We start from the raw sequence: 12,497 nt of genomic DNA, 5'->3' as shown, positions 1-12,497 counted from the left end.
ATAGTACCAATACCTCAATATTGGCACTGAGAACAAACTTTCTACTACATAATTTAAAAGAAAGGGGAAGTCCCTTTGATTGAAAATGGTCACAAATATTGAGGAGCAATAATTCATTCGTTAAAAAAGTGTTGTGTAATGAAACTGTTGTACAGTATTTACCATTTAAGCTCATGAATTTTGGTAAATCCAAGCATTTTCTCGCACTTCCTTTTAAAGATAATTCATTTTATGTGAAGATTTCAGATTTACTTGAGCTCAGCTCTCACTGCAGTCTCAATCCTCAAACAAAATATGTTGGCTTTTTGACACATACCAAGTCTTCAAGTGGGTACATGAAAGAGAAAAAAAATTACCCTACAAAAGCTACACCTAGTTCTGAATAATTTACTTACACTTCTGCCTAAGAATTTGCTGTTACGAAAATGGCGCAAATAGTAAGCAATGAAGAAGGTACCGAGCGCCAAAATCAAACAAAACAAAGCAGTATTCGGCTGATTGGTTACTTTTGGCTCAAAAATTGGATCTTGAATTTTGCGGGCATTTACATCTAAACTGAAAGAAGAAAAAACTGTGCGTAAAAATCTAGTGTGAAGTGCGTTTTGCCATTCTCAAAGAATGACGTAATGAGCTCAATGAAAAAAAATGCTTTGATTCATTCACTAAAATAAGTCTAGACAAATATGTAGCACAAAGCATGAAATGAGCACACACAACAGTGAGTCAAGGAAATGAATGGTCAAACTACCAAACCACAAGGCATTATTTGCAATTGTATTTAAAATTTCAGCAAGATGGACGGATAGGTTTTCAAGAAGTTCAGATCTGAAAGTACTTCTTAAATCTGAAAATATTTCAATGTGTTTTATACTGACACGTTTTGACACACTTTAAAATGGATTGCCCAATTCACACAACTCCTTATATGGCAATTCCAGAATTCATTGCATGGACAATCAATTTCCTGACTTTCTGGCTGGTAGATTGCATTTCAGTGTCAGATCAACATGCTTTTATTGTCTTTATATCAGCTCTTTTCATCTCACAACAGGCCTGCTGCAAACTTTTGCTAAAGCAAAAGTAAGAGTTGTTACTTATAGAAAATGTCTCAAAAATCACAATGAGCGCATTGACAAATGCTGAAATTTACTCCTAACATCACAATCTGCGTAAGAAATTGGAGTTTTTTTTTAACTTCCTGCCTCAAAAACGATACTACAGTACTGCCAAGCTAAGCAAGAACGCTGTAAATCCATCAAGATTTTCCCTCATTTTTTGGAACTTAACACTTTATAAAATAAAAACTGTTTTACCTATGTACCTCAACTTTTCAGGTTAAGTTCTTGATAGTATTTGCGAAAGAATTCTGTAGAAACATTGTCCCAAGGTGCATAGGTTGTTCTGCTATGATACATTGTTTCCAAAAAATTTAAAATGGCGTTTACGGCGTTTTTGCGTTGCACAGCAGTGTACAGGTGAACACTTCGTTAGAGGAGTCATTCTATCCAACCCCTGTGCATTAGGATACTACACAATATTCAACATGGCCAGCACCAATCCACCAAAACACATTTGTCTGGACGAGATTATATCTATTTGTTAACAACCTGTATGGCGTGTTTACATTCACGATATCTTCGCGTTGATAAAGATCCGCTTTGATTGACCTTGTGCTCCCGATTGCGATTTGCGCACGGAAGCGTCAGCTATGTTGGGAATTGCTTTTGCGAAAGGGTTGAATGAAACGACTCCTCTGACGAAATTTTCACCTGTGGCATAGTATCGTTTTTGAAGCGGGAGGCTAAAAAAAACGCCAATTTCTTACACAGATTGAGAAGTTTGGAGTGCATCTCAAACTTTGCCAGTGCGCTCATTGTGATTTTTGAGACATTTACTGATAGGAACAACTCTTATTTTTGCTCCAACAAAAGGCCCATTTGCTTGAAATGTCCTTTTTTTCAATTTTTATTGATGAAATTAATTGATTTATTGATGGACTAGAACAAAGGAAGTGATAAATGAAAACACAAATTATACTTACTGTGATGAGGAATTATTAGAAGGTGCAAGATACGGTGCAGACCTGGTGATAATGCTGTGGGTGGATTTGGCACAGTAACTATCCAAGGTCAAAAGGGGGTGAAGATAAAACAACTGAAACAGAGTGAAATACCTGTATCATACACTTAAGATGAAAATCAACTAAAAAGCTGCTTATGAACTCCCAAATAGACACACAAGAGCCAATTAAATAATGGATCCAGTAATCTTAGAGATTCTGTGAGTTAAATGGAATTCTCTCTGCAGCTTAGAGAAGGTACCAAGGAGGAACAGCCTTTTTACTCTCATGTTTTGTTGCTTTTACTCACGAATAAGTGACACTCTGCTTTGGAAGGATGTATTTTCTCCTAAGTCATAAAAAAAATTCACAGAATAATTATTGATTATTGGTCATCAAATGAGAGATATATCTTTCATTTTTCTCTTGTTGTTGGCTCTTTCTTTTTTGGTTGAATACATAAACATCGAGAGTTAACTCAATTTAAGACGCAGTTTGACTGATCACAGTCACTGCTTTTCATAAAATTTTCATGCGATATTACCTAGTTCAGAGATATATTTTCTGTTACGTAAATGTTGAATTATTGACAAAGAGGAAACTTACTGCTAGTATTTTTAAAAGACTTTCGTGAATATACAGTAATGAGATGAGAGAAGAGAAAATTTCTTCAGAAAAGCGTGTGAAGACTTTGACAAAAACACTGCCCTCGACAGCTGCCACCAGCAAAGCTATTACGCCCAGCCAAAACCCGATGTAAACTCTCATAGTTAAGAATTCCACATTATTTTTTTTGCAAAACTGAAACAGAGATAAAAGAAAGCTATAGAATGAGAAAAGGCGCCAGACAAAAACGCTGGAGAGAGAACTTCTTGAGACATCCAGAAATTTAATTCCACTACAAATGACAGAGACATGTGAATTTCTTTTCTTCAAGTATTAGTCATTCAATTAAATACAATTTCAATTCTTTATCCACTATTCAGAAAGTAGCTCAGAGCACTGAACCCTGACCTAAATTAAGACTCAATCTGATTTTGTGGATAGCGCTGATGGTTTTCTGATTTCAATTTTTCAAATTTCCTGTCTTTTTCATAAAATTCCTCAACTTTTCCCCGATTTCCCTGTCCTGATGAAATTCCGTGACAATTCCCGGTTTTCAGACCTATGCACACACTATTACAGTACAGTGCACCAATTTGAATAAGTTTTGACTTAGGTTTTTTGTATTAAAAAACAAGTTGAGAACAAAATTTTTGGGGTTTAACTGGAATCACTCATAATGCAATTAATCAAAAATGGATTTTCTATGATAGGTACTGAGCATTTGAATTTTTTAGCTATTTCTGATTGAATTTTTCGGAATACATTTTTAATTATTCATTCTGGTTACAATAATACTGACCGATATTTGGATATTCTAACTTACACTAAAAAGGCTCTCATCAAATAACAATAATGGCCCTGTTGTGCCGATGATAACCAGTGGCTGGCCAGCGAAAAGAGCGAATATGACGCCCATAATGGCAGTGGATACCAAGGTTTCAGATATTCCCATGAGATTGCTTGTTTTGTCAGCTGAAAGAGTGAATTAAACCAATTAGTTTCAATAATCGATGGAAGAAAATGAAAGGCATGTGTAAATTATGATTGAGCACTTGTTGAATTTCATCATGCTTGGATACTTTGTTCATAAAAACATCACAAGCTCCAGATAAAAAGTTATACTGTGTTTTTCTTGTTGGAACAGGACAGTATGCAAAAAAGTACTTTTAAATGCAATAGTGTCTCAATCATCCGACAATTGGTAACGAAAGCTGCATCGGATATCAAAAAAGTTGTTTCGGCAAAACGACCGAAAAAAGGCTAAAAAATGCAATTGAAGGCTCTGTTTGTAACCATTAAACACAAGCTTGGCCAATTTTCTATTGTATATATAAAATGAATTCATTTAATTGGAGAAAAAGCCAAATGAAAATTCAATTATTTCCTAAAAAAACCGCTTTTCATTAAGTCAGCTAACTTATTTACCTCTTAGTACCTTTAGTTACCTTTAGTACCTCGAAGGAGACAAATTTTACCAACAAGAATAATTTATTACAAATATGATGGTTTTGAATGAATTTTCCGTCCAAAATATGTTCAAATGAATGAATGATTCAAATGAGATAAGGTTCCATTTCAATCTGAGGGATCAGTCCCAAGACATGAAAACCTTACAAACTTGAACTGAGGTCTAGAATTAGCACAAATCTGTTTTCAAAATCGTTACCTAAAAGACCACCAAAAGCTATGGCACCAGACAGAGCAGCAAAGTACATGAAAATAGCAGCAGCTAAACACTGCAAATTCAGACCATCTTTAAAGTCGGAGGCATAGAGAGGAAATCTTCTTTTCATGTCGTTGAACAATCCACCAAAAGGCCTTTTAGTTCGCTGCAATGGGTCAATTGGTGGTTTTTTTCCTCCATCTCCTGGTGAGGCTAAAGCTATGGACATATTGAACAAATTAAAAACAATTGATTCTTTATTTGCAATAATGCGTACATTTGAGATGGGGTCTGGAGTGAAATTTATCATCAACATTCATGTTTCTGAAATATTTTTTTAAAACATTTTTTTATTCAGTATAAGTTAAATTTTAGATCTGATGTGGGTTGAAAGTAAGTTTTTCTACTAACAATAAGTATCATTTGTTCAAGTATATTAAACACCAAGTAAAATGTAAGAAATAGTTCAGATTCACAGATACTTCCTTTGCGTCTCATAAATCACATTCGTGCCTCTGATCGGTATATGTTTAAAAATGACAAAGAATGGTTCTATTACACGCAAAAAAATACAGTCCATAGGATAGACTATCTATAGGAAAAGTTGCAGAATAATGGGTACATGAAAAAAAGTCTAAAATCCACTTCTCAGTGCACATTCTGCACACATTATACAGTTTCAATCCTCATTACTTAAGGATGGAGTCTTTTGCAATTATACTTAACTAAGATTAGAAAATAGAAATTACCTTTTTGTGTTTCGTGCTTTACTTTGGCTCGGATTTGTCTTCGTCGAATTGCTTCACTTTTTGCTTTAAGTTCTCTGAAGGGAAGAAGAGCTTGTCTTTCCCAGTCTCCTGGCGGCAGTACGATACTACAATCTAGAAATTCATTAATAGCACTTAAAAGATCTTTCCTTTCAGTAGCTTTGTAAGCTGATTTATGAAACTCCTGGAAAAAACAGAAAAAAACCAAACCGTCAATACAACAGAGTTTCACAAAAATGAGCACTATTGGTTGTAGCTTGATGAAATCACACAGAAAAGCGGATGATGTGTAACAGCGCATTAATCTATGAAGATTACATTGAATCATTTTGTTAATAAGAGACACGACATGGTTCTGAAGATGATTATTGGTCACATAATCATTTGAATTTAATGACCTTCCAGAAAATTATTTTTCCAAATTTTTAATTAGAAACCAAACCACCGTATGGTCAACCGTTCTCATAATTTTTGCTCTCCATATGTTAAAGTCAAAATTTTCAAGTTAAAAACATACTTAAATTGTCAAAATGCAAGGGTAGTGAGAAAGAGCCCGAAGCAAAAAATATGAATGATGCCTGAGAAAATAATAAAAAACTAAGTCTTAACAATTTTGGCACAGTCGTGGACAGTTGAGGGAAAGTTATCTTGCTGGATCTCCTGAATCTACCCCAAATTCCTGGGTTTTTCTAAGTTTTCAGATGTGTTGAACCCTGCTTGATTCTTAAAAAATTGATGACACCTTTATGAAAAGTTAAATACTCACAACATTAGACATCAGTGTGGAGATAGAGCGACCTATTTCATGGTAATCTAACTCAGCGTCTGGAGGTCCTAGTAGAATGAACATGAATCTCACAGGTATCGTTACCTGAAATGTAGGGAGGGAAAACGTTTTAACTTCAATACAAAACAGTTAAAAAAAAAAAAAAAAAAAAAAAAAAAAAAAAAAAAAAAAATAAAATGATGCTGCAACCACAATTAGGGAATGGAAAATATGTGAGTGAGCATCTTTGATGCGGATTTTGATTTGCAAGTTATATTGTATTGTTACTAGTAACGTAAAACTCTTTATGATCATTTAGGTAATATTTTATGTTTTCAGCAGAAGCTTATTACGCCTCTCTCGGTTAAGAAAGGTGTAACTACAAAGGAGTCTTGTAACCTAGGAGTACCTAAGGGTGAAGTAAAATATTAATACAAGATGTGAAGTCATATCAGATGGCAATTCTTCTTCTTCCTTTTTACAGTTTTTTTAAACTTAACCTTACAGGAGGTGAAAAAAATAAAATAATAACATTAAAATCAGAAATACTAAGAAGGTTAATAAAGAGGACAGCCGTCAACAAAAAGAGGAGCGACTCAAATCTTTCGTTAGGCAATAATGTGTTCCTTCTTAGACAAGCTCAAATTTATCAAACTTATTATTCCTTCATGGTTCTCTCTTACTAAATGCTGTCTTTTTGGGTACTTCTCTGTCTTAGAATTTCTGATAAAATGGATTTCATGGTTGGAAAATATGCAAAGGTTAGAATCCGTTATGTGAAATCACTCAATTGCAGGAGGGAAGCAAGATGTGTCTAATTGTAAGCACATGCTGAGAAACTCACCTCAGTTATGGAAGGTAACAAAATACCTTCAGCCAATCTGACAAAAGCAATAGTCGGTTGTTCCAAAAAGTCAACCGCACCAACAAGAACAGTTGTGGCTTCTGCATCAACAGGAATCCTTTTTAAAATGCTTTCCTTCTGTGCTTTGCGGGACAAATCCTCACTTGATGACATATAGGTAGTTTCCTCTTTCATATCAATCTATGAAGAAGAAGAAGAAGAAAAAAAAAGAAGTTAATAAATGTTCAAATTGGAACACAACTAGGCAGAATAGACAGTTTTGAAAGCTTATTGAAAAATGAGGAAGTTCTTGTAACGTAAAGCATACTGTCAACAGTTTTACTCGAATTTCATTCAAGGGAATATTTGCTTTCGTAACATACACATAAATAAATTGATGAATACTGAGTACATTAATACAATTTTTCAATAATAAAAATAAATTTGGAATTTTCATTGCAACTATCATATTTTATTGACAGATTTTGCTGAGAAAACATGTGTTTTGCTGTATAATTTCATTTCTTGTCTGATTGTGTACCATGCAGAGATTATGTTTAAAATTTTGGCAATATTAATGCTAAAAACGATGTTCAGTGAAAAAGTAGTAAATTTTATGAACTACAATACAGTAAGAGCTTCGTGCAGAGGTGAACAAAGCATGAAGATTTTATGTACGGCACTTACAGCATGGTGGGTAAGGCCATTTTTATTTTCGGCATCTTGTGTCACTTTTGAAACGGTTGAAACTTCCAAATTAGATGCTGAGGGTATGACTTTGATTTTGTGTTTACTGTCTTCATGAATATTCTGTGAACACCAAAAATCACAGCATAATTAAAATAATTAAAAACATACTATGATTATATCGCACAGTGTTAATTCCCTTGAATCACGTGCTTGGACCTGTTCCCATAAAGTAAATTGGGAGGTAACAAACGCTGATTTTCAAATATTTTAATATTATTAATTGTGCCTCAAAAATTAAATTTTAATCAACTTGATTTTTTCTTTCTATAGCTGGTTAATTTATCTAGAAATTAAAGATTTTCAACCCTAAAAGGTATTGTATGAGAGAGTTTAAAAGACCTGCAGAAATTTAGACTAAAGGGTGGTGCTCAGGCTAACAGCTAAAATTATGGTATCAAACATTTCTACTTCATCCCTTTTTTACAAAGTAGAAAAACCAGTCAATTTCACTTTTTTAATTCTGAAATTATGAAAATTTATTAATATAATAATAGCAAAATAATTTTTAAAACTTCAGTTGCTCAAAATATTTCACCCATAATGGATAAAAACATGATGATCTTTGCAGCAATGGCTTAGTTATGAATTTATATTTTTTATAGCATTAATATTCTTTTTCTTATTCTTTGTAAAAAAAAGGCTATGATTCAACCGAGCGGTTTAGAACTTACAAAAGAGGTCTAAATTAAATGGAGTGGAAATTACTTTCTAATCATCTCATAAGTAGGTTTAAAAAATAAACGCATGCAATGTTAAGGACTATCAGCGCAAACCTATTCGAACACTCATTCCATGAATTTTTACTTCAGAGAAATGAGCCTAAGGTAACTCGAGCGGGCTGGGAATAGCAAATAAGGTGAGACAAATCTTTTTCACAAATTTTAGGGAAAAAGAAAAGAAGGAAAAAAAACAAACAAAAATAAGCTCCAAATACAGTGCTCACATGTATACTTTTGCACAAATATTTAAGACTTAAGAATTATGAATTTATTCTTCTCTGTTTTTGGGAGGGAGTTTTGCAGTCAAATTTTTTCTCCAAACCGACTAAGGTTGTATTCAGATCAGCTTCACTCACTTTTTGTCCATTTTGTCAGGATAAGGAGCACTACTATCTGACTGAAAATCTTGGCAAAAATGAGTTTGCCACTTTGCCAAATTCTAAATTGCATTAGCAACCTAATGTTATTGCTTTTTCCGATTCCGCATGGGAGCACTGTAATGTATAAACTAAAGAAGGCAAACCTAACTTCAAAATTACAAAAATGGCGAAGTTTTTTCTTCATCCTGTAAAATTGTCAGTTTGCAGATGGATCATATAGTTCCTTAGCCATCTACTTTACATCGATGAAAAATCCAAAAAATTTTTAAATCCATGATTCAAGAAATGCAATGGGAGACATACTGGTGAAAGACCACACTTGCAATACCAAAAAAGTCGGCTCCTGTTATATTTCGATTTTATTTGATATGATGTTCCTTACGACCTTTTGAGAACAATGATCTTTTAAAATTGAACTTTCTATGCGCAGATTTCAAGAAAGCAGGGTTTAAAAGTGAATTTTGTGGCCTCCTTACGCATGTTTTCTGATGGAAGAAAAGACTGTCATTATGTATGTGTGGACACTGTGCCGCTTGCTGTTATCATTTGGAGGAATTCGATTCTTTTTGTCTGTTTTGTCCTCCCGTCCAGTGAGGAAACAAAAGCTCTACTTCATCACCAATCAAATGTTGCAACAGTTCTACTGAATATTCCATTTAAAATGCTAAAAAATTCACTTATAACCCTCTCTTTTCGCAAGATAGGTACATAGATGATTCGATTCTAAAGTCTCAAAGTGCTCAGAATTAGAATTAGACTTTAGTTGGTACCTTAGTCATTTGAAAAAATCAGAATGCTTCCTTTATTGTGACTTTTGTTAAGAAGAGCAGATTGTTGAAAAATAACTAAACTACATTTTGTAATAAGGCACTACTATTTGTGGCTCATTGTAGAGACAATGTATGTGATATTAATTTACCTTTGCAGATGGATGCTTGAATATTTAGCTGGAAATGGCGGTTCTATATTGCAAAATGCAGTTCAACTAATGGGAAGGTAAGGATTACAAATGATTAGGCGAATCATATGCCTGAGGAAACAGTCTCACAACGACTCCATTTGTATGAGAGATTCATAAGAAATTGGTGGGCATAAAAGTAAAAAAAACCATAAAATAAAATATTTTTGCTGGCTTACTTCATTGCTAACATGCATGTCATCACTCTTGAATTAGACATTAAGAGAGGGAGAAAGCAAGAAATACGAATAAAGGAAAAAAGAAACAAAATCAAAATACTAGAAAATTTCAGGCAGCTGAAAGCATGATGTAAGGAAACTATGACTATATCTTACGAACTGATACAGATTTCCTCAATGAGTGTCACTCAAAACTATGCATTTTAAGAAGTTTGATATGGACTGAACGAAGATATGTATGACTCGTTTATTAAGACAAGCAAGATTTATTATAATTTGTTGACACCTTATTTACCTAATTTAAGTGGAAGGAGCTATAAAAAAACGTAAAATGTGCATTCGTTATGATCCATGCTACCTAGAACTTTCCCTTTAAATTTATCTGCTTTGCAAACAGTTTTGTTTGAATCCAGTGAAAATAGTATTGGAAGTTACCAATTATTTAAATCTTGGTACCTAACTTAGGATACACAACCGACAGCCAGTTGAGCTATCGTCAGTAATGGCAAAGTACCACGGCAGTCAATAGGGCACAAGATGGCAAGTCAAAGACCAAAGAGCACTGTGAGATAGCATGAGGTGCATAAGAGCTTTTTGTAAGAAAGTTTCTTTAAATAACACAGGAAAAAGTTGTACATACTTTTAACGGTAGTCCATTATATTATTCTCATTGGAAAGCAGTCATTTAGCCTTAATCTTATGACTATTCTACTTAGTGTCATGCATTTTTCATCAGGCGAAAAAAAAAGTAGTGAGGAATGTTCCCTTAGCGAAATGGACCTCTAGACACGGTGTACATTAAAGCACTCAGCAACACGTTGTCTCATTGAAATTTCGTAGGGTAAACGAGACACACGAGTTGTTTGTTTTTAATTTAGACCTGGTCTAGGGGCCTATTGAAAATTGGTTGCAAAAATGCACTGAGAGAAGCTGATGGGAATAACTAAGGTCAATGGAATTTCTCTAAAAATCAGTTAACATTTATGGCTAATGTGCTTTGATGAAAAAAGGAAGTGTGTCTACCATCACAATGCAGAAGTAAAGATAAAAATATTATAAAATGTGTAAATTGAACAAGCAGAGTAAGGGGTATTACAGGGTTATTTTCAAACTCTAAACAGGCTGCTTGAAAGAACAGTACTGGAGCCTTTTTCTAGTCATTCTAAAAGCGCAATAGCATTTTTAGGTGGAGAATAAACGAGGAGTTTTGTCTTGTACTGCATGTGTGTTTCTGACAACTATGGAATAGTACTTTTATGAAGAGACTTCTCTGCATTGAAAAATCCCATTATTCATTTTAATACTATAAACTATTGCTAGCTTGACTATATCCAGAGATCTAGAAGGCCAATTTTCAAGATTTTTGATCACCGGCAGGTAATCAACTTTGAATGAGCCTGCTGTCATTGAATTTTTAAGTCATGACACGGGTTTCTGTTGCCAAACAGCCGCCTCTGAAGGACACAGAGCACCTGTTAAAACTTGAGCCACATAGCAGCGAGGGAGGTGCCCCTGGTGATTGCAACTGATGCTTCAGAGAGAGCAATATTTCAGCTTTTTATTAGACTGTTGGCAACAACTTTTTAGAAATAAATTTATGAGGAATCATAAGAATGTTAGTGATCAAGAAAGAGAGATTGTAAGATTCAGTTGAATATTTTTTTGAGGGGAAGGGAGATACATTTTAAGACAAAAGATTTGAAAGCAAAAAGGAGAGCTGCAATTTAACTTTCAACTGCTAAACTATCTAAAAACTAGAGGAGGCAAAATGAGGGAGGGACTGAAACTACGGAACAATGCAGACATGTCCGGCGGGAACAAAAGAAGAAAACAAATTGAGGATTACGTTATTTTTCAGATGAATCGAGACTTCATCCAGAGAACCTGCTCCTTCTTCAGACTGCCCAACAAATATATTAGCAATCTCAGTTATATTCTGCATTATCACTGACATAATACAATTCAAAGTGATCTGAGGATTAGATTTCTTTCACTGCTAGGTTTGGAATCTTTCTTATAGCAATTTAACAGCACCAAAGTGGTAAAATTAAATTTGCTTGAAGTTGCTTGAGTGTAAAGTGCATCAATGCACAGTTCAATATGTACAGTGTGAGAAAACACAGCGAGGAGTAGAGAAAATCTACTGATACAGGTTTCTAAATTGTTACAAAATTATCTCCTGGCAGAGCATACAGCAGCATACGGTCTTCCTAGTCTTATAGTAAGTATTGCTAGTAAGTAGACTAGTAGTAGTACAGTCTTACTAGTAATTTTAACTCACGAATAAACACTAAGCCAGTCTATTCATTAAAAAAGGTTTAAAAAAGCGGCATATTTTGATATTATCTTTGACGAGATTAAAGCAGTGCATAGACAAAATCAAGAAGCTTAATACTTTTTCATTATTTTCACGGTTTCTGGTAAAAAGCTAAACCTGAAAACATACACTGCAGTATAAAGTAACTTCCTTTATTCTCTATTACATTAGATGACTTTCTCTGATAGGCCATAAACGGAACAGAGGCAACATGAAAAGAGAAAAACTTTGGCCTAAGCAGAGAAATTATTAAGTATACATCAGCCTTTTGATACAATATGATATGCAGTAAAATTTTACTTATTTTCTTTTATATCAAATTCTCCTTCATCTTTCAGAAAAATTAGGCCTAAAAATCCAAACACTGCAGATTATTCGCTTGAGATCTCACACCAAAGATTTAATGGTTCCCGATCTTAGAAATACGGAGGGAGTGAAAACAATTTCTTTTGCTTTCCTGTGCAAAAGCTTTCCAAAGAAGTTGAAGAA

The 12,497-nt window shown here is 34.1% G+C and overlaps 1 protein-coding gene across 6 annotated transcripts in view; it reads right to left on the bottom strand.

Annotated features, from left to right (window-relative positions):
- The window catches only part of Ae2 (anion exchange protein Ae2), a 101,670-nt gene that overhangs the window by 9,859 nt on the left and 79,314 nt on the right, over window positions 1-12,497 (bottom strand). For 5 of the 6 annotated variants that reach the window (XM_019061813.2, XM_019061815.2, XM_019061814.2 and 2 more), the window contains 10 exons: window positions 11,538-11,591; window positions 7,393-7,515; window positions 6,706-6,906; window positions 5,862-5,966; window positions 5,078-5,279; window positions 4,332-4,547; window positions 3,489-3,637; window positions 2,666-2,860; window positions 2,042-2,154; window positions 396-555 (listed from right to left, as the gene is read on the bottom strand). In XM_019061813.2, the coding sequence (XP_018917358.2) occupies window positions 396-555; window positions 2,042-2,154; window positions 2,666-2,860; window positions 3,489-3,637; window positions 4,332-4,547; window positions 5,078-5,279; window positions 5,862-5,966; window positions 6,706-6,906; window positions 7,393-7,515; window positions 11,538-11,591 (1,518 nt within the window). The remainder of the gene's footprint in view (window positions 1-395; window positions 556-2,041; window positions 2,155-2,665; window positions 2,861-3,488; window positions 3,638-4,331; window positions 4,548-5,077; window positions 5,280-5,861; window positions 5,967-6,705; window positions 6,907-7,392; window positions 7,516-11,537; window positions 11,592-12,497) is intronic. The other variant, XM_019061816.2, reaches the window with a different exon arrangement.

This window comes from Bemisia tabaci, chromosome 3 (genome assembly GCF_918797505.1).
Source record: "Bemisia tabaci chromosome 3, PGI_BMITA_v3".
NCBI lineage: Eukaryota > Metazoa > Arthropoda > Insecta > Hemiptera > Aleyrodidae > Bemisia > Bemisia tabaci.
This window is presented reverse-complemented; position numbering and strand designations above follow the sequence as displayed.